The sequence below is a fragment of the Notolepis coatsorum genome (assembly GCF_963971535.1).
Source record: "Notolepis coatsorum genome assembly, chromosome: 18".
NCBI classification, from domain to species: Eukaryota; Metazoa; Chordata; class Actinopteri; order Aulopiformes; family Paralepididae; genus Notolepis; species Notolepis coatsorum.
Window position 1 is genome coordinate 48,154,071 of NC_140182.1, and position 23,001 is coordinate 48,177,071.

Below are 23,001 nucleotides of genomic sequence, written 5' to 3' on the forward strand. Positions count from 1 at the left end.
AACAACAGCACATATCATACAGTTGTTCAGCAAATGAACCATCCTGTTGAGACTATTCAGGTTGCATGGGCCATCCTCAGGGATTAAAGCAAAAAAAATCTCCTGACTGAACCTTTTTTTCAGGCCAAGTCATATTCTTATTTTAACCTCCACTGTATATATTTTTTTAATCGCGTTAGCATTTTCAGGGATTAAAGCAAAAACAAATCTCCTGACTGAACTTTTTTTCAGGCCAAGTCATATTCTTATTTTAACCTATATGTTTATTTAATAGAGTTAGCGTTTTAAGGGACCTAGATCATTTTGAACATCTTTTCTATTGCCAGTTTGCTTTTACGTAATATCAATGCCGTTTTCAATTCATTAAATGAAACTGATTGCAAGGGTTGACTGACTTCGTCATACAAATAAACAAATCTACATACTGTAACCTTTCAGTATTGTGTATAGTTCAAATTCAGTATTGTCTATAGTTCAAATTCAGTATTGTGTATAGTTCAAATTCAGTATTGTGTATAGTTCAAATTATGTATGGTCTATAGTTCAAATTATGTATTTTGTATACGGTAGTTAAAATTATGCAGGGCTCGAAATTAACATTTTTACTTGGTAGCACTGGTGCTCCCAACTTCAAAAAGTTGGGAGCACCAGCAAAAATGTAGGAGCACCCACCTAAATTTAACAAGCACCAACAATATATATGTAATATATTTTTTGTATTGATAAAAAAAACGACAATATAACAGTACTGTAATGCAGTAAAACAGTGAAAGTAGCCTTAAACTATAGTATAGTGTAGACCTAGTAGTGTAGCCTATAGTGTAACTAGGCATGTGCCGGTATGACATTTTGAGGGTACGATAACCTTGGGCAAAAATACCACGGTTTCACAGTATTCGGTACATAAAAAAATCCCCCATTGAACAAAACGTATTACAGTGCACAATAAGCTTTTCTGTAAGTGTTATTTATGAATGTGTGAAGACGGTCTGTATTACACACAGAGGGAACTGTCTGACCACTTTAAAACCAAGTACAGAATATAAAATACTTCCAAATAAACTTTCATGATTATAAATATGTAGGCTACATGTCAAAAGGGCATTTTGCTAATGTAATCTACTTGCAAAGATGTGTTATAATATAGCCTAATACTATTCTTACTATATTAAACTTTGGATTCATCTTTTGTGGTGGCTCAACATTATTCACACACGGAACTATGTGTTGGGGATAATGGTTCCGCACGGACCATATTGTTGTTACATTGCTGTCGGCAAACTCGCTCAGTGTCAACAGAGTGTTGACGTTGAGTTGATGTTAGCTGCTAGCTGGCTACCCGAATCCACAACAGCCAGGCAGCCAACCATACAAAATACAGTCTCAGCCAATCACATCGATTTGTACAGTTAGTTAGCTCCACTCCATTGCGAATTAAAAGTTAGCCAGCCAGGACAGCCCGTATTAGCAAGCTACAGTTGCTAGGTAGCTAACGTTAGCCACCCGAGGATCGGTAGCTAGCTAACGTTAGCCACAGCTTCAAAAACGAATTTCAATTATGTTATGAGCTATCAGCTAGCCAGCTAGATAACGTTAGACAACGCCTTGTGTAGTAAACTAAAGTGAATAGTTTACTGGGCCATTGTTTAATGCTTCAGTGGTGTTAAAAGAGGACCTGCACGCTTGCTATCTTCGGTGCAAATGATACGGGTCTGTGACAAGACGGGTCTGTGACAAGACAGGTCTGTGAGGGGGAGGGCACTGCGAGCAGCGTGTGTGTGTGTCAAGCTCACGTTTGATTGGTTAGAATGGTCAAAATGCCCTTTTTCATGATATTTGACACTCTGATTGGCTAAATGTTGTTTCAATCTGTATGCATCTACAAATCATATTATACCAGGTAGCCAATTCCGTCAGACTCCAAATCAAATTGATAAAAAAAAAATTAAAAAAAAAAATGAAATCCGTCTGGAGACGGAACGCTTTAATGCATGCGTTTTAAGGGAACTAGATTATTTTGAACATCTTTTCTATTGCCAGTTTGCTTTTACGTAATATCAATGCTGTTTTCAATTCATTAAATAAAACTGATACTTTGCAAGGGTTGACTGTGACTTTGTCATACAAATAAATAAATCTACATACTGTAACTTTTCAGTTCACGTTTTTATTTACAGTACATTGTGACAACTGAACAAGCTTATGACTTGAACAAGGAACTAAACAAGGGAAACAGTGCTTTAACACTTTAATCGCCATGGGTTAAATTCATAATTTACCATCCCTCGCCAGCTCTATTTGTCTATGGAGAAGTTCCCCTTCTTTGCAGGGCTATAACTTTTTAAATTATATTGCTAAATTGCCATTATTATGGCCCATTCAATGTCCTATATGTATTGTTCAGGGTGTAGCAACGTTAAACTTTTTCATTCACATATTCATACTAAAATATGGTCTAAAGTATAAGTATGTTTTTATCGTTTTCTGCAGCTTTCTTCAGAACGTGATTTATAGCCCTAAATGCATTATATTGATGATCAAATACAGTTTGGTAGGAATCTGTGCGAGATAAAAAAAATTCAACTGGACGTGGTTCTAGAAGTTTCTACGCATCATCTGATGATGACCGGATGGGCGGGGGATCGTTTATAATTCCGTGGGCAGCGTTAGATGATTCATCCAGAGTGGGTCATATGTTCATCATAGCAGTGTATATGGAACACGTTAGAATATAACGCTGAATCTTACCGTGGCTTCCTCGCGCCGCTGGCAGATGAGCGTGGAACAGAATTTGTTCTATTATGGGATGGAGAAATGCCCGATCCATTTCCAGGTTGTATAATAGTATATACGTCCAAATCATGTTGTTTTTTCGAGTTATTTGCACCGATCGATGTTCACTGTGTCAATACGGAGTCTCTCTAACGATAGCGAGTGCCCGGACGCTTATAGCTTATTCCCAGCGGAAGAGTGCTGCCGAGTGCTTCTGCGTTTTCCCTGATTGGCTGCGACACGCCCCGCGGCAGAGCTTGCGGCATTATGTAGCCGTAATCCCAGATGTTTTTCATTAGACGCTTAGCTCAACTGGCAGCGCTGCCTTGCTGTGGATCCTGCGGTCCGTTGGTGAGAAGTTCGAATCCCTTAATTTTTATTTTTTTTTTCAACGGTTAATTTCCGGTTGGCGATCTGCCGATCGGCCACCAGATGGCGCTCTTGAACCGCTAGAGAGTTGAGTGGAGCTTTGCAGTGTGTCTCAGGGCTCCGGAAAGGAAATATGATTTCGATGACAGATTTTTGAAATATTGACATCAAAGACGAGTTACGGCGTCTTCGGCAGAATGAGCATGGCTAGGAATGACGTGTTAACTCGTCCACGGCGATCATAGTGTTAATAATGCATAATGCAATTTTACAACAAAAAAAGTGCAGCTTATATAAAGAAAACTCCAAATTCTGGGTTTTATGCACGCATAACGTAAAATATAGATTTCAAGTGTATGTGTCTTGTACTTAATCCACAAGTCTTCTGCATCCAGAGGTTCTTCTAGTCTTTGGTCCTTATGTGACTACAGACCACTGTGTTGTAGCCTACTGTCCTGACTCTGACCCTACTGTTGTGGTTGTCGTGCCAGGCAGGGAGGCTGTGTGCTGGAGAGGGTGAATGCAAGTCTAGTGGCTAGCTTCTGATTGATGGCGAGCTAGCACCCTTTTCCCATTACTGCCATACTGTAATTTCCTGTGGCATACGTTGCAAAAACACACACCTGCAGGGCTGTACGTTAACTTTTTTTGCACATAGCACTGGTGCTACAGAGGTTAATAGTTTTGTAGCACAGGCCAAAATCTTGTAGCACAAGTATAAAACGTGTTATATTTGTAACAGTCACAAATGTGCCTATTGTATTTGTGTTATTTAGTTGCAGTGCCCTGTTTGGCTGTCATTTTCATGCTGACAAGTTGACGTCACACAGCCAGACACGTTACGTGTAAGGAATTATGGGATTTGGTGTTGGGTGTATCATACTCTACTAGGGGTGGGAATCACCAGTTTCATCATGATACGATACAATAACGATACGATGTTTGCCGATATCTGCCACGATACGATGCAGGTGCCTGCAATCGATATGAGACGATATCATAAGCCCATTTAACACAATCAGTAACATTTAGATCAACTCAAAAAAGGTAATGAAAATATAATTTGAATTTTTTTTATTTTGCTCTTCCAGACATTTAAATGAAAAACAATCAATTGTTTTTAATACAAATGGACCTCCTGTTCACTATAAAGTGCCACGTTTTTATATATTGAGCTTTAAACTTTAAGTAAATTTTTTTGGAACTCACAACACGCAACCTAAAACCCCTTCCTCTCCCAAACCGTTACTGCAATTGTTTTATGTTGCATGATGATCATGAATACATTTACTATGTATTGTATTTTTTATGTTTAAATATCAACATTATCTGTCCACACTCAGTACATTTACTATCAATATAATATACTTGTCTGACTTCATCTGATCTTTTCAAACGCACACACACAGAAGGGAGAATGCCTGCCCCCCTCCCCCCCTTCCCCAGTCCTCACTCTGCCCGTCTGCTGTTCTCCCTATGGCTCTGAACAGGGTTTTAGCTCGATAACGTAACGTTAATTTCGGTCTTTAACGCAACGTGGTCATAAAGGAATGGCGAGGATTGCAAAGCATGTTAGATGCATTTGAACCGTTGCGGAATAAAACAGCAGGGATTTGTTTTGGGTCGCGAAATAGGCACACTAGCCTTGCTATGTTGCAATGACCGTGTTCCAGACGCTACTGCTGTGTTGTGAGCCGAGCGAATACGAGTCACGACTCCACAGGATTTTCAAAATAAGAGTATCGATATGAACCGAACGTTGCTAGCTGCCGGAGCCATAGTTATTATGGCTGGAGCTGCGCTTGGGCGGAAATGAGACATGCCACGGGATTTTCAAAATAAGAGTGGAAACCGCTCAGCATACAAATCATATTATACCAGCTAGCCAATTGAGAAAATCCGTCACGACTCCGAATCAAATGGACGGAAATCCGTCTCAAGACGGAGTGCTTTAATGCCTGCATTCTGTTGAGACTATTCAGGTTGCATGTAACATCCTGTTGAGACTATTCAGGTTGCATGGAGCATCCTGTTGAGACTATTCAGGTTGTATGGAGCATCCTGTTGAGACTATTCAGGTTGCATGGGTCATCCTGTTGAGACTATTCAGGTTGCATGGGTCATCCTGTTGAGACTATTCAGATTGCATGGGTCATCCTGTTGAGACTATTCAGATTGCATGAGTCATCCTGTTGAGACTATTCAGGTTGTATGGAGCATCCTGTTGAGACTATTCAGGTTGCTTGGGCCACACAACCAAGGCTGTCCAGATTATAATGATGTGCATAAGTGCCAAAGTGGCATTGTCTCAACAATTACAGTGCACGTGCAGAATTGTGGCCCTTTGTGCAATAAAGGGCCTGTTTCCACTCCCACAAGCCCTCTACACAACCCCACGTCTCAACAAAGGGTCATCATTGCTGTAGCCCACCGAATCCAATTACAGAGACGGCAGCACATCAACCCACCTCTGAGGAGTCGAATCTATAGGGATCATATGTCATCACAATGGGCCGGCTCTTCATGTCGCACCACGGTTGAGCTGTGTAACAGCAGTCCAACGACACACACACATATATTGAGAGCACATAGCACACAGTGGGCCATCTGTGCAGCACAATGGAAAGCAGCTACTCGATAAGCTATGTCAAGCATGAGCTACAGAACATTATTCCTACTGTGTGGGCACTGTCCAGTATGCGCGTATCCCCTTCTAATACAATCGGTGAGCGTAGCACTCGACAGAGAGACACAATAGGTGAACACGCATACGGGATCGGAAAGAGAGGAAAATCTACTAAGCGCAGGTAGGTGTCTTACATGGAGCATTTGGCCCCTGAGATGGCGATTCTGAGCCCGTCCTGAGGTGAGGCTGGACGTGCTGCCCCATTATGACTGCCCTGGAGCTCCTGGTGGAGGTGGTCCAGCAGGTAACGCATGAACTCATGAGCATCCTGCTGCTGAAAGCCCCTGAACACAAAACATAAACAGTATGACCATATGCTCGACTCAGTCTGTGTGATATTAATTTAATAATAGCAACTGTAGTTACTGATATCACACAAGGTAGTAACATTTAAAAAATAAATAACTTGACGAGAATTATACACATATGAAGTGTCGTCTGCATACCTGAAACTTGGCATAATCTTCCATATAACGTAGAATAAGGAGTCTGGACTGAAGGCAGTCTGGCTCCCTTGCCACAGGGAACACAGGGTCTTCCTGATCTCCTCCACCAGAGACCTGTTCAACACAAGGAGAACACCTATAGGTTATTTCAACTTGACAACAACAAACCTTTCACTTTCCTTCCGACTGCAGCTGATCTTTGGTCGGATGTTGCTACAGGGCAGACATGAGCTAAACGTATCTGGCACTTCCATGATAGAAGGAACGTTGCTTGGCTAAACTGTGTTGCTTGGCTAAACTTGGGCTTTTTAAGAAGATATTAGCAAACACAACAATACAAAAAGGAAGTCAACTGTAGCTGTTCCCTTGTAGCAAGAGATCAAAAAGTCCCCCGAAACTCTCCATAGCCACACACTAGCCAAGTGTGTATCAACCAGACATGTCATTCAACTATCTTTGATTAAGATGAGAAACAACACTAACGTGATGCCTTAAAAGTCTAATCTAATAACCTGGGACAATAGTAAAGTACAGGGAGTTGTTCCCAAGATCAACTCACTTAATCTGATCTCAAGTTGTGAGCAATACTGGAATCTGTGAAAACCATCCATTGCTCTTTTAAAATATGTTCTCCCTCTACAAACTATGGCTAATAGTCCCCCTTATGATCACTCAATAAGCAAGTCCATAGGGAGGTGAATGTGCCCTCTCCCTGTTTGGGTCTACTGCTCAGTGGTAAAATTGACCTATCTCAAACCCTGCCCTCTTTTCTTGATCAACAAGGCAGGGTTTAAGATAGGCCAATTAGGATCTTGAGAAGAGCACCCGCTCTCACCACTGGCAGAAAACATTTACACCTACTACAAATGACATAATACATGGTGGGGAAATATCTTGTTTTCAAGGATAAAAAAATAAATACTAAACAGAATGATAAGATATTCCTCTATTGATCCCAATCGGGATAGTCATAGCAGCATGGGGAAGGGGGGGTACAAGTATGGGCAGAGTAATAGTAGAAAGTAGGGCTGCAACTAACGATTATTTTGGTAGTCGACTAATCTGTCGATAATTTTTTCGATTAGTCGACTAATCTAACGATTATTTCTGTCACACCCTCCATCTCTGCTTCCTGCGGCTCCTTTTCCGGGCTCTTAGCAGACTTCTTAGCTTAACATAACAGACCGACAGTACGTTTGGGGGAACTAATGGGATAACTGGGGTTGCAACAAAAGTGCAACTAGGGCTAAAAACACAATGAAATAAAATAATAATAATAATAATAATAATAATAATAATAATAATAATAATAATAATAATAATAATAATAATAATAATAATAATAATATATCCTTCTTAGCTTAACATCCCAGGGAACTAATGGGATAACTGTGGATGTTGTTTGCTCCTGACAAGAGTCTCAAAGTCTGGGGTGATGGTAGACAAAGCAACTCTGAGGTCATGCTCAATGTCCAATCTGTTCCACTGCTTTGTCTTCAGCTGGACCAGAGCTGAGAAGCCACTTTCACAAAGATAGGTAGTGTAATTTTTTTTTTAAATGTATACGTTGCATCGACGCAAAAAAAAAAAAACGGCGTCGACGAGTTTTTATGATCGACGTCGTCGATTATGTCGACTAATCGTTGCAGCCCTAGTAGAAAGACATAAATATAGGCAATAAAATGTTATCTGAATATACAAATATGTGAATATATACAATGGGGGAAATAAGTATTGAACACATCAACATTTTGTTCAGTAAATGTATTTCCAATGAGCGTATTCAAGTGAAATCTGCACCAGACGTTTGTATTAACTCAAGAAATCCAGACAAGAAATCTAAACATTAAAGTCCATATGTAAATAAAGTTATGTGTAATAAAGTGGAATGAAACAGGAAAAAAGTATTGGACACACTAAGAAAAAGCAGTACACCACAGCAAGGAAAGGCAAGGAACTAGCTGAAAACCAAAACTAATGGTAACTCTACCTCCTATCTGTGCTAATAATGTCAACTGGGTTAGAATATATTGATGGACTATAAAATGTTTTTGTTTTGTTACCAAGGTGCCACACAAGAAACTAAAGCAAAGAGCTCTCAAGACCTTCACAAACAGATTGTTGCAAATCATGAAAATAGAATTGGCTAATGACGTATTTCACAACTTCAGAATCTTCCTGTAAGCACCATTGGGGGGCATTATCCATAAGTGGAACTTGGAAGCAACATCACTCAATCATCAACCGGCCATGCACAGGTGCTCCTCGCAACATTTCTGATCAGGGAGTCAGAAGGATACTTGGAAGAGTAGCCAGAGAGCCATGGACCACTAGGAAAGAGCTCCAGAAAGACTTGGAGGCAGCAGGTACAACCATAGGCAATGCACTCCACCGCCATGGCCTCTGTGCGCGCTCAGCCTGCAAGACTCCACTACTGAAAAAAAATACATGTTGTAGCTTGTTTAAAGTTTGCCTAACAACATTTGGACAAGCCAGTGAATTACTGGGAGCATGTACTCTGGTCAGATGAGACCAAAATGTTACTTTCTGGCTGTCACACAACACACCATGTTTGGAGGAGAAATGGCAGTGGACATACCCGAATAACACTACCAACAGTGAAGTTTGGAGGTGGAAGTATCATGGTGTGGGGCTGCTTCTCCTCTCCTGGTACTGGCAGACTTCATATCATTGAAGGAACAATGAATGGAGCCATGTACAGAGAGATTCTTGAGATGAACCTGCTGCCATCCACCAGGATGCTGAGGATGACACGTGGGTGGACCCTCCACCATGACAACAATCCAAAGCATACAGCAAAGGAAACTTGCAGTTGATTTCAGAGAAAGAAAATAAACTTGTTGGAATGGCCCAGTCAATCACCTGACTTAAACCCAATTGAACATTTGTGGAAGCATCTGAAGATCCAGATTCACAAGAGGCCCCTCCGCATTCTTCAAGATTTAAAGACAATCTGTGTAGAGGAATGGGCCAAAATCACACCTGAATACTGCAGGTGATTAGTTACATCATACAGAAAGCATCCTTGGAGCTGTCATTACAAACAAAGGCTTCTCCACTAAGTATTGAATTAATTTCAGTTAGTGTGTTCAATACTTTTTTCCTATGTCATTCCACTTTATTACACATAACTTTATTTATGTATGGACTTTAATGTTTAGATTTTTTTGTCTGGATTCCCTGAGTTAATACCAAAGTCTGGTGAAAATGTCACTTGAATGGCCACATTGGAAATATATTTACAGGACAAAATGCTGATGTGTTCAATACTTATTTCCCCCATTGTACTATGAGTAAGAGTAAACAGTATACACAAGTTGAAGTGTACATTAGGGTACCCTTACGGGCAAGATATACGTCATAAGTTGTATACGGTCTAGAGTTATCTCCATTATATGCCTGCGTTGTTATAACAATATGTTGCACACTAAAGCACTCAGCCCCATAGTACCCCCCCTTCCTCCTGAAGAGGACCTTACACACTGGTGTCCCCTTGGCTGCGGGTGTGGTATGTCCTCCTTCCTGCCGTCTTACCGCTACGCAGCGCCACCGCTGGCAGCTCCTTGAAATAGCGGCTGAACCACTCAATGTTGCTGAGAGATGGAAACAACACAACATTTCAACATAAACTTAATGACCACAGATCATCGCCAAATCGTCTACGTATGTAGTAATAACAGGCAGTATCCCAGAGAGAAGCCTTCATGATTGTGCTGTGGGGAGGGGGGGTTATGTCATGTTTGAGAACAATTTTGAGAGACAGGAAATACTTTTATTAGGAAGCGGACTTGTATATACTTGTATTGTATTCCCTCTTACATCACAACACTGTTGTAATGGAATCTTGGAACCTATTCTACACGTTCAAATTACTGGCTGGTTCCTTGAGTTTGCTCTGAACTAGGGAAAAAATGCTTTTTCCATTGATGCTTCCAACACCTGGAATGCCCTCTGAAGCTGAAGATTCTTCCTCCTTTTGCTGCATTTAAAAGTATGATCTCTGACCACTGTGTGTCAACTTGTAACTGTCTTAGCTGATTTATTTTATTGTTTATTCTTATTTATTGTGCCTATATGTATGAAACTGCTGATAAACTTTTTTTGTTTTGCAAGCTCATCATTGCTGAAAATTAAGGACACCTCAGTGTCTTATGAGTTGAAATAAAGGTTTGAAATGAAATTAAAACACATGGGATCTGCTCTCGAAGCGAAAAGAGCAGCTAATATGCAGGTTAGCTGGGAAATCCTTTGACTGACTCTGGTTACCAGGCAGCCGGCCTAATCCACTGGCTGTGTCCCAGACTGTATTACTGAAGGATGACTGGCCGTGGGGCCCGCTTGTCTGCGAGGACGGAGCTAGCGAGCCAAGCCCACATGCACGCCGGCCTCGCCACAGAGCCTCACCTGAGGGACTGCAGGATGGCATTCATGAAACACGTGTTGCCCAGGTTCCGTAGGCCAGTGGCGCAAAGAGCTGTAGTCCCACCCTGACAGTAGAAATGAAATACACAACAATGCAGTTCATTTGACTACCAATCGTAATCTCGGAAACTGTATAAAAAGGACAACTGAAAAGTAAAATAATATTTGATACCTCAAGAACTCAAAAGGCAAAGCACACATTAATTTCATCCATGAAATGCACACCTATATATCCTAAAACATTTACTAAGCTTGTTTGACCAATTGACACATGCTATGGCATTCTTTCTTTCTACAAAGACGTGAGATTGCTCTCCAGTCAGTCACCCTTGTGTGCGTAAATATAGGACCATCAGCTGACGCAGAAGTGCTTAACTAAGCACTGCCACTGACCAATCTCTGCTATGACTCACAAAGAACCTCATAATGACAGTTAGCACTACATTTAAGGCGGGCGTGGCCAACAGCAGAGAGAGTTGTGGGTTCAAATCTAGGCCTGTCACCCAGCCAGATCCTGATCATTTGATACTACAGGAGGACACGGCTGTGGCCAGACAGCTTTTCTTATTGTTAAAATTTAAACATTTACCGGTACATAGTCTTTTAACATCTTGCTGTTCGGGGATGGACTTTCCACAAACTTCCTTTTCCTTTGTCTGTCGCCAGCCAGTGGTGAGCTGCAAGAGAGAAGCCAAATTGTAGACTTAGGAGAATATATGGAACGTATGAATAATATAGCCTATATTAAGTCACCTCACCAATATGTAAATAAAGAACTTACTTTATTTCCAGACTTTGGAGATGCTCCCTCACCTTCTGCACCTGGCCAAGTTTGGTGTCATTGACGGCAAACTCATCACATCTGTAACTGTAGAGGCAGATCAATCAACTCGAACAGACATGCCATTATGTATAGTCTGTAACAGCAGTGACCCCATTCACTTCACACCTGGCAAAAACACCCCAGTGCAGATAACGAGATGCATGTAGTTTTGTCTCAGATATGGTGCCACACCTTATCAAAATAGAAGCATAATTTCATATACGTAAAGGATGATTGGAAATTGACTTTCTTAAAAGGACGCGCCAAGATTATAGGAAATGTGCTTACATCTTCTCCAGAGTCAGACATGAAGATAAGACACTAATATCCTCTCTGTGCGTTCAGTAGAAAGCTATCCGGCCGCAAGCTAAGCTAGCGTAGCACAAATTAATTAAAGGAAATTGGTTTCTAGACGTTAAGCGCATTTCCCATAATGTTGGTGTGTTCCTTTAAACACCCTACGGGGGAAGTTGGTAAAAATCGAATTCCTATCACTTTTCCAAAATCAAGATTCAAATGCTTTATATATATTTTTTTATTACCAATCAAAATAATTGGCCTCCATCGAAATAAGATATAACTTATAGAACATTTTAAAATAATAGTCATGTTAATTTTGAAAATCGGTTATTCTAAGATGAGGACATTTTAGTCATGAAACTACAAGAAAACATATTGACCCTACAAGAAAACCCTACCTTACCTGCCAAATTGAAACTTTGCATGTGGGAAGAATTAAGCTTTGAATACTTCACCGATACCACTGAAGCCCGAAAAATGGTTACCGATCGGGACAACCCTAGTACCCACTATCTAGAGTCGAGACGGTATCTTGACACAACAGAGAAGAAAAACATGGAATTACTAGAAAGGCAATGCTTTCAGCTAAATAGATGCTTACTTCCTGTAACCTCGGCAACCGTCCACAAGCTCTGTGCGTTGTTGCATATGTTTTCAGGACTGTTCCCTTTATAGTCACCCAAGCTGAGTCACAGATCAGTCAGACAGGTATCACCTGGTTGACCGCTTTGGTTGGTTAGTTAGGCAGGTCACTTTACTCACCAAAATATGCTGTAGCGGCTGCAGTCCATGCAGACAGCATGATGGGGCTTCTCCTTGTCCTGCTTGTCACCTCTCTTCTGGTTGTTGCAAAGGACCTGGCTGTCCTCAAAGTGTTTCTTAGCATGTCCGTTCACGTATCTTTAGAGAGAGAGACTGCTTGAACTTGCTTCATTTGTCAATTGGATAGACTATACGTTGAGTGGGGAATTCTTGATTATATAGCTTACAAAGGTAGTCAGAATTATGCTAAACAGACAGATCTGCTATTAAGGGGGGGAATGCTACGTGCATATGTTGTATAGTTTGTTACCAGTGTTTCTGTGTATATTAAAAACAAAGGAATAATACTTGCCTTCCACAATGAACATTCAGGCAAGTGAGACAAACCCACGGACTTTTGTTTGATCTGCAAACTGGATATGAAACAAGGAGACATGAGCTGCTTTTGAGTCCATCTAGTTGCAGACTGGGTTTTGTGTGCGTGTGTGTGCTAAATTAAATAAATGCACGAGTATGCGCATGATTTGTGACAGTAATGGATAATACATACACACCTCTATTTGGAATTTCAAGCCACATAGAGATGTTTCATTATACTAGGTAGGCAGCACGAGCATATTAAATATATTAAATACAATTTTAGAAACATCCGAGAAACGTTCCTGTATAACCCCGAGCTGTTTTGTTGTTTTCACGAAGGGGTTTTCTCTCACGAGGTAACGTTATGCTGCGTAACGATTAGGGTGCTCTCTCTCCATTAGCTACAACGTTAAGAATACATGCAACTAGCTGCCCATCCCCACATGGCAACTATCAATGTCAACAGACAACCCCACGGTCCCACCTGACCTGGGACCGGTTAACAATGATCTAAATCAAACGTTAAATGTGTTCACACACTCACCGTTGCAGCACCAGGAGGAGGGAGTACCATTTGGGAGCTTGGAGGAATCGATGTCGGCGAAGCACACGTTCGAGTTCAGATGAGGGCACTCCATCAATATAGGAATGTTAGCTAGGTGTGTGAGCCAGTTACGTTAGCAGCACAACATCGACAATATAGAGGGAGCAAGCTAATAATGTTACCAAATACCTCACCGTTAGCTATTTAGCTTAGCTTACCAACTGCTTTGCTAACTCAGGTTTACCTAGTTAACCTAGCGTTAACGTCGAAATGGCTTGTTGGATACGTAGCTATATTTTATTACAGTAAATAAAAATCTGAATCGTTTATTAATTTTATTTGGTTAAAATAAGAGGAACATGTTTGCTGTACCTATGCTAACGTTACACCAGTATTATGAAGCGGCAACCTGTGTTCCGCCAGCAACGGCAACATTAAGATTTCCGGTTGGCGTTTTTCAAAATAAAAGCACAATATGCAAAAGTAGGCAGAAAGTAAAACTTCAGGCAGGAATTTTGACCAAATTGAAAAAAAAATTGAAATCCCATTAAAAGGAGCATTTTGCCGGAGGATTTGTTTACCCGAAGCCTATCGTTCTGTTGTGAGGAGGACATAAAACGTAAAACACCAATGTGTCTTGAGCTGTAGTAAATGGTATATAACGTTTAGTGCTTTATCCAAACCGCTTTACAATTTGTTCCTCACATTTACCCATTCATGGCGGAGGCAACCATGCAAGGTGCCAACCTGCTCATCAGGAGCAATTAGGGGTTAAGTGTCTTGCTCAAGGACACTTTGACAAGCTGCCGGGGAGGAGCGGGAATTGAACCGGGAACCTCTGGATTACCAGATGACTGCTCTACCTCCTGAGCCACTGCACTAACGACAAACAAATATGCTAAGGTGGCAGAAGACAGAAGAGTAGTATTAGAGAAGAAGGTTCTGCACACTTAGGTACATGCACGTTTCTTTAACAAAAGCCTAGCTTTCAGTCATGAGACCTTCACCAGGGCAAACAGTCAATAAACTAGGTCCACATACTGTAGTAGTCAATGCAATCAGCTGTATGGATTACGTGCACACATAGAGCCCAAGGGGTGCTCGAGCACCTGCCCTTTTGAGCCTCATAAAAAAGTGCCCTTTAAAAAAAAAAATTAAATTACCGTTGCGCATTGTGAGGGACCAAACAGCTTAGACACGAGGAGTCGTAGGTAGAGTGCTCAAAAAGAGGTTTATTTCCCCAAAAATATAAATACAGGGAACAAAAAACCACAAAAAAGTGCAACAATAAAAAATAACCATTACCAAACTATACAAATCTGTTCTTGGGCCCAGCAGAACTTGGGTCAACTTAAACAGAACAAACTAAAAATACATAACACAAATATCAACTGAACCAAACAAAACTGACCTCCAGACTGAGACAAGAGGGAGGTATTTATACCGGTTGACCAAACCAATACAGACACATGAGGAACAAATACAAACTAATGATAAATGAACTATTATGATAAACAATGTAAACTAAGTGTGCACTAACTTAGGACCTTGTAATATATCATAACGCAAATAAAGATGGAAGTATGGTATATGAAACAATAATAATTGGCAAGTGGTGTGGCCGTCACACGCATATAGACTGCCCTTCCAACTGAACATTTTCAGGATAGAATCAAAATATTAGGTAAAGAGAGAGAGATGCCCCGTATTCCATTGCAGTTTGCACGGCCTCCTCAGCGTGCCTCTCCGCGGACCTATATATTTTATGCATAGCGTGGGTGGTGATGATGATGATGATATAAACCTCTGTGGCGCATACAGTTGAATGCTGGTATTACACTCAGTGAGGGACACGAAGAAGTCAAGTCCGATGGGATTTGGGAATCTCAAATACAAATCGGGATTGGAATAAAAAATGCATTTATATTAAACAATACAGAATATACAACACTTCTTGGGGTCTGTAGGGTAAGCACTTATTTCCTCCCCCCTGAACATTTATGGAGATGTATGGGCCTTTTAAGTCAGTGATAAAATTGTCTTTCAAGGATAAGTGAGCTCCTGCACTGATTATTATAGTTCAATATTTGATCACCAAAACCCCCCAAAAAGCATAAAAAGGGGGCCCCCGCCCCCTTTCTCTATAATTGACACAAATGTATTATATCTCAACATTTGTGTTCAATGGGGCGGCTAGGTGGCGCAGTGGGCAAGGCGCTTGCCACCAACGCAGGATATGCTGGGTTCGAGCCCAGCTCTTGGCGTTGCTACCAGCTTGGCTGGTCATTCATACTAATACAATTGGCAGTATTAGGGGGGGTGGGAAGCTGGTGTGTGGGGATCGGACATTGTGGACAGCGACTCCTACAGGTCGGTTGGTGCGCCTGCGCAGTAGAATCAGGAAGCGACGGGGGCGGCGTGTCCCTCCCACGCAGACCCTCGCCGCTGAGAGATCGCGCTGTGCAGGTGAAAAGATGCGACGGCTGCCTCCTCGAGTACCGGAGGGGACACGTGATGCAAGGCTTCGTCCACATTGCAGCCGGCTGCATGGCCTAACAACGTTCGAGACAGGGGAGGGTAGAATTGGACAATACGAAATTGGGGAAGGGAGAAAAATAGAAAATGGGGAGAAAAAGTAGATAAAAAAAAAAATAACATTTGTGTTCAATGATCCCAAAATGAAGGTCCAAGTCTATACTGTTCATTCAAATGAATGGATCAGATTAGTTCTCAGTATCAGCCGATACCTAAAGCCCAGGTACTGTATCAGTATCGGTATCGGGACTGAAAAAGTTGGATTGGTGCATAGTTGTATCACTCTTGCTAACATGGGAAGTGTAGTTCAACAACAGATAGTGTAGTGTGTAATCCTCTCCATTCTCCAGATACATACAAACGAGTACACTGAGTGGATAGGACACAAGAGGATGTATGATCCACATCACAAGAGAGAACAACAAGCACAGCATGCAAAGCAATGGCAATCAGGAAATAGAAAAAAATAAGAAAATAAACTTGAGCTATGAGTACGTGTTCACATAAAACGGTTGGTTTCGGCAACAGATGACCAACAACACAGACCTGTCTTCTAGAAATGTGCTAAAACTAGGAAGAAGTAAATGTTTTATAAGGGTAAATATGTTTGAATAATTTTATCAGAGAATCCAAGAGAAAATAATTGGTCACTAGAAAGGACTGCTCACATCGCTCTGTGAGGCATGGCTGGGTAATGTCTAAGCACTTGCCTGCCACTGCAGAGACCCAGGTTAAATTCCTACCACCACAGAGCCTGGGGTTCATCTCCTACCACCGCAGAGCCTGGCGTTCAATTCCTACCACCGCAGAGCCCGGGGTTCAATACCTACCACAGCAGAGCCCAGGGTTCAATTCCTACCACCGCAGAGTCCAGGGTTCAATTCCCTCCAGTGGTACCTCTGACTTGGTCAGTGAACACAATTGGCTGTGTTCACGGGTGGGAAGCCAGTGGGGTCATTACAGTCTGTTCAGCTGGGAAGGGATCTGGGGGAGATGATGTGAACGGTGAACCTCTGCACACATTACGTTCTCCCAGTGAAACTCCAAGCTGTCAGGTGAAAAGAAGCGGCTGACTCCACATGTATCGGGGGAGGCATGTGGTATAGTCTTCCCCAACCTCCCAGGGCCGGACTGGGGAAATAATTCTTACCGGGAGATATAGCGCGAAATATAGCCCCAGTCAGGCCACCTTTTAAGCGGGGGGTCTGGTTTTCTTTTTGTTACAAAGACTTAATTTCCTGCATTCTGGTGAATTTTAGTGCATGTGAATCACAAACTAATGAGCCAACAATTGCTTAGTGTACAATGTACTGTTGTGGCACTAGCAATGCTACTCTCTCCACCTTCAAAAAGAAAAAAGCAAGAGCACAACATATTTTTTTATTTACTATTATAATACAGTTAACCACTCTCTCCACCTATTCAAACAGAGCAAGAGCACAATACCATATTCACTTTACTGATGCACTACCCATCAACAGTTAAAATAGCCCTTTACACAAACATTAAATAACAGACCTTTCATTACAATACTATAATAACAGTATAGCCACTGCCAGAATAGTGACACATGTATCGTGTGTGGTGAGCACACGCATGCATGCACAACGAAGACAGAAGATTGCGTTGTCTCAATCATTTTAACTATAAAATGAGCTCAAAGTATGAGCTCACTGACTGAAATGTCCAACAAAAAGCATCAATTGTCAAATAATATTGATCACATGATTAACTAGACTAGATGTTTTTGAGGAAATTAGAAAGGGAACAACAACTTAACCCTTGTGTCTGATCAGATTCTTATTTTTTTGATAACTTTGCAATGATTATGTTTGTAGCCAATATATGTGGCAAAGGTGTGTAATCTTTGAATTATCTTGGATAATCCTGGTCCCGCCTCCACCAATCACAAGCGGCAGCACGGCTCCATTTGTGTGTGTGTGAGCCGCGAGAGGGAGAGAGTCAAGAGAGATAAGAAAGAGGATACAGAGGCACATTGTGTCAGACCTTTTAAGGGCATATAGCCACGCCCCATTTCATTGGTTGTAGTCACGCCCCATTTGCGATGATTTATGGCCCCTAAGTCCCGCCCCCTTCTCTGATTGGTCGAGGATTCAAGGAGGCGGTACTTCCGGTTTTGAGGGGAGGGACATCCGGTTTAGGAGGGGAGGGACATCTGGTTACGGAAGGGGAGGGGTTGTAAGGGCGGGGACATCCGGTTTCAGATTTTTTTTTTCAATTTTTTTTTTTTCAACATAAAAGTTTCAAAAATAAAAGTTTTCTTTTATTGTCAGAAATAAAAGTTTTTTTTCAAAATAAAAGTTTTTTTATTTTCAGATTAAACATTTCAGAATGTATGTGTAGGGGAATATTTTTAAGAAAAATACAATGTATCTATCTTCACAATAAATTTATGTGGACATAAACATTTCAAATGTGTGTAGGGGATTTAAGAATAAGTGTATGTGTTCAGAATGTGTGTGTGTGTGTGTTTTCTTGGATAAATCTTCCAAGTGGTATGGTTTCTACCATCCCCAAGTGGCATGCGTCTCCCCTCTGTTTCTGTCTACCTCTCAGTAGACTGAATATCTCTCCCTCTCAGTAGACTGTCTCCACTCCGTAGGCTGAAATGACATTCAGAAACACTAGAGTGGTTCTGACACTCCACCAGCGCTATGACATCCCCTTCGCTGTCATAGAAGGCGGGAGAATGACGATAGCGAATAGGAGGGCTTGAAACTACTGTATGCACATTGTGTCACTGGGGACCAGATTTACGACCTTCCGACTTCCCCTTTCTGCAGAGGCGTGTGTGTGTGTGTCTGTGTGTGATTTTTTTTAAAAAGAAAATTACAAATGTAATGTGCCTATATTTTAGTTTCATGGAGAATGCCCAATGCATGTTTAGGGGAATATTTTTTAAGAAAAATACAATGTCACAATCTTTAGACATTTGTGTTCAGAAAAGAAAAACTACAAATTACAATGTGTCTATATTTTAGTTTCTTGGGTTTCCCTTAGTGAGCATGTCTAAATAAAAAGAAAATACAATTGGCTTCATTGCTATAAGCCTTAGGCATCAAGTGCTCACACTCCATAAGACAGATTAAAGTGCTGCCCACGTCTGGGCTAGTATCAATACCAATACCCTTCCTTAAGGGTTTACATATATTGTATTATTATTCACATTAATTATTACACTTAAAGATATGATTAGGTATAAAGGTTATATGTGATAGCTACACTTTCACTGCCACTCACGAGATATCTCGGGTTTCCGATAGTTATGTTGAAAGCCACTCACGAGATTTCTCTGATTTTTTTTTTTAGCGATCTGAAATCATATTGGATCACGCGAGCCTACCCTAGTATACCCGAGCGCCGCCGGCGATCAGATGTGGAAAAAAGCGCCCCCTATCGTCTCCCAGATGACATAAGACATTTTGGAATGGACTCAATGAAAATGGATGGGGAAAAAAATCCTGTACTCCACATTTTCCAGTCCACTGATGCAGCCGGGGTTATCACAGTTCATTCTGGAGCCTCTCAGACCCGCAGAATCATGTACTGCACTGTACACACGTTGGATCCATACACTTATCGATTTTTTCGAATGGTGATCACGAATTGGAATATACCAGTTGGATACCATCTGATGTCAGGTAAGGAATCTATGTTATCAGTGTTAGGATAATCAGACTAATTTTGATGAAGATATAGGCTGTTTTGTGAAATGGGCTCTTTCGGTTTCACTGTAAAAGTCCAAGAGGAAATGAACACGGCGATTATCCGTGCGCGGCTCGAATGTGCTTGCGTGCACGTATAATATTGATCATCTAGCGTTTATTTGAAAACGATTCATAAATAGGCCGACAAATATCAACGTTCTGGAATATTCCAGTAAAAGACGATTATCATAGAATGGTCTAGAATGAACTGTTTTTTACCTCAAAACGGGTGCTTTTCAAAATGCTCTCAAACGGAAATGAAGTGATAAAAAACCAATCTGCCTTGACAGCACTGACTGGAAAAGGATTCTTTGATAAGCGACGGGCAGATTAGACACATAGCCATAATTTAAAACATAGATTAGGCGATATTAAGCGTAACATTGGCGCCGATGGTGGCATTGAAGCGCTACCTCTGGCGCCACCTCGTGGCACTCAAAGTGTTAAAGAGCTGTGCTGAAAATAAATGTCTGTGTGGGTGTGTGTGTGTGTTCGGGGGTGTGAACAGGGGCCCTCTTAGGTGTCAAAACACTGCATGGTGGCGTGAAGATTAGGGGACATGCAGACTTAGAGTAAAACTCTGACATATTTACAGGCAACATTCAAATACAAATGGTTTATATCTTTGTAACATGAAAGTTAGTGTAGAACATTATACTCATAGCATATTTTTAGTTCACACAATGGATGGGTTCACATGAACATAATCTGACCAAAAACTTTGACAATGTATTTTTTCTTAAAACATTTCCCCATAAACATGCATTTGTCCTAATAAACTAACCTACACTATAACATGCAATACTTTGATGAATATTGTTACACAGCTGACAGAGTTGTAATACCAACTATTTGACAGTTTGGGACACGGTGCTTACAGAGAAGCTGTAGTTATTATTTTCTTATTTCGTAAAACTAATACAATGTTGACTGGAAAATGAGTCTTTGACAAAGTTAAGAGGTTACAGATCTGAGAAAGACTTTAGTCTTGTTTACATCAGAGTCACCCATTTTCAATTCATCAGGGCCTATATGACATACAGATAGACAGTAATGCTACATCCATACATTTACGACATACCAGATTCCAAATACAGCACTGTTTGTGATACAAAACAACAAAAATAGTTCAGAAAATATGTGTGTGTATGTCCAAGCTGTTTTAACTGTTTCAATAGGGGTATTTCATCTGTCTTAAATTAAGACTTATTTTTGGATATAGATCACTTCAAAGCATGAATGTCCATCTACTGTATCAATGCTAGGCCTACATTTATAGGTCTACTACCGTATTTAGCATGGTTCAAACCTCACCAACACATCTAACCCCAATTTATGTCACAGTACCCTGAAAATAGCATCGAGTTTGGGGAAAAGGCCTTCATGTGATAGCTAGGTCTGTAATGGACTTTAAAAAACTTTGAAACTATAGGCCCTCAATACCCTCCATCCTCTTTTTTACCCCGAAAAACCCATTCAATATAGTTTGCTGTACCTCAAATGTAATGTGCCTATATTTTAGTTTCATGGAGAATGCCCAATGCAAGAGAGTGTTTAGACACTTCACCTTAACATTTCTTTTTGTTATATTGATGTAATGTGTCTATATTTTAGTTTCTTGGAGAATATCATAATCTTTAGACACTAGTGTTCAGAAAAAGTTTCAGAATAAGTGTATATGTTCAGAATAAAGTTTCAGAATAAGTGTATAGGTTCAGAAAATACAAATGTATCCCCTTAGTGATCTTTGTGTGTCAAAGTGCACCATTTCATTAGCCTGCAGGGGTCTAGGGTTTGAATGTATCGTTAATACGGTCAGGTGAAGCGTTTTATTTAAAATAGATTCTTTTAAAAAGGCTGCATTACAGTGTTTTTGTATTATTATTCACATTAATTATTACACTTAAAGATATGATTAGGTATAAAAGTTATATGTGATAGCTTAAAGAGTTGGGCTGAAAATATAAAGTACAGAAAATATGTGTCAGTGAGGGTCTCTGTGTGTGTGTGTGGGGGGTGTGAATTGGGGCCCTCTTAGGTGTCAAAACACCGCATGGTGGCGTGAAGTTTATCAGTTTAGAGGACATGCCGACTTAGAGCAGAACTATGGAAGGGTTCACATAACATAATTATGCTCTCTACTGGACTGTGTAACAATAATGCACAAAGTAGATTCAAGAGAACATGCAAATTATTTATTAATTTCAGCTTACATGTCTGAAAATGTGTCCTGTTCCCTGACCATATGACAGTCGAAGGAAACTCAAGATATTGTATGAGGTGTTTTTAAAAGGGCGAATTAACTATTTTTAGTAGATTTAATCATTAGTCAGAAGGATAATGGTATTTTGTCAAGGGGGTGACATATATCACCCCCATGACACATCCCTACTTTGTAAGACAAACAGCTTTGGTGCTGTAATTACAGTGATTAGGCTCGTTTGCCTGTCTTCATTTTTTATCAATCTGCTTTTTTGTGTATTTTTAGGTGTTTGGTTATGTTTTATCTGTCATTTGGACCAGGTCTAACTCGGAAAAAAGGGGTCTATGATCTCAAATGACTACCTGGTAAAAAGTATACCAATTGTCATGCAAGAATGCAACTCTAATGTGTTACATAAGTAAAACAGACTATTTGCAAACAGCATTGTTCTAAACAGTGTATTACAAAATATTTTTGTATCTACTATAGACAGTTTGTATTTATATCTTTGTCATATGAAAACATGTACTTTGGTAAAAACATGATATCACATAATCCTATTGAATTCTGAATTTTTGACTGTCAATGATACACTTAAAAACAGACATGTCAACATAGTTTTTCTACCTGTTTACACAATAAGGTAAAAACAATACAGATGTATTTTTTAGAAGTTTAGTACGCTCAAGCCCCAAAGGTATTTTCTTTAAATTGGTCTAAGGTATACAACTAGCACATTTCTGAATTACTATGCAGAACAGTGTCTAGTTTTTTAGCCACACTAAATAATTGTGTAATATACTCAATATTTCGATATGCATTAAATCCTACAGTTACACACGATAGGAAATATTCAAACAGCTCAAAGATGATAATTCTAAGGCAAATACAAATCTAACTCACTCACCATAGTTGAGTTAGTGTGTAGTATGGCTAACATGTATGAAAGTTGTTGATACAATATTATAATTCATAATAATTTTGCAGAAAAAAAGCTAAATGCACAGTATTACCGGCGGAGTTTGTTTGA

At 40.4% G+C, this 23,001-nt stretch overlaps 1 protein-coding gene across 1 annotated transcript in view; it reads right to left on the reverse strand.

The window, feature by feature from the left end:
• The window catches only part of usp3 (ubiquitin specific peptidase 3), a 33,873-nt gene extending 19,951 nt beyond the window's left edge, over window positions 1-13,922 (reverse strand). The window contains exons 1-9 of the mRNA XM_084335619.1: window positions 13,506-13,922; window positions 12,954-13,014; window positions 12,602-12,739; window positions 11,498-11,584; window positions 11,306-11,393; window positions 10,699-10,781; window positions 9,774-9,887; window positions 6,274-6,387; window positions 5,962-6,111 (exon numbers count right to left, since the gene is read on the reverse strand). Coding sequence (XP_084191745.1) covers window positions 5,962-6,111; window positions 6,274-6,387; window positions 9,774-9,887; window positions 10,699-10,781; window positions 11,306-11,393; window positions 11,498-11,584; window positions 12,602-12,739; window positions 12,954-13,014; window positions 13,506-13,599 — 929 coding nt within the window. The 5' untranslated portion in view covers window positions 13,600-13,922. The remainder of the gene's footprint in view (window positions 1-5,961; window positions 6,112-6,273; window positions 6,388-9,773; window positions 9,888-10,698; window positions 10,782-11,305; window positions 11,394-11,497; window positions 11,585-12,601; window positions 12,740-12,953; window positions 13,015-13,505) is intronic.
• Between the last annotated feature and the right edge of the window lie 9,079 nt (window positions 13,923-23,001).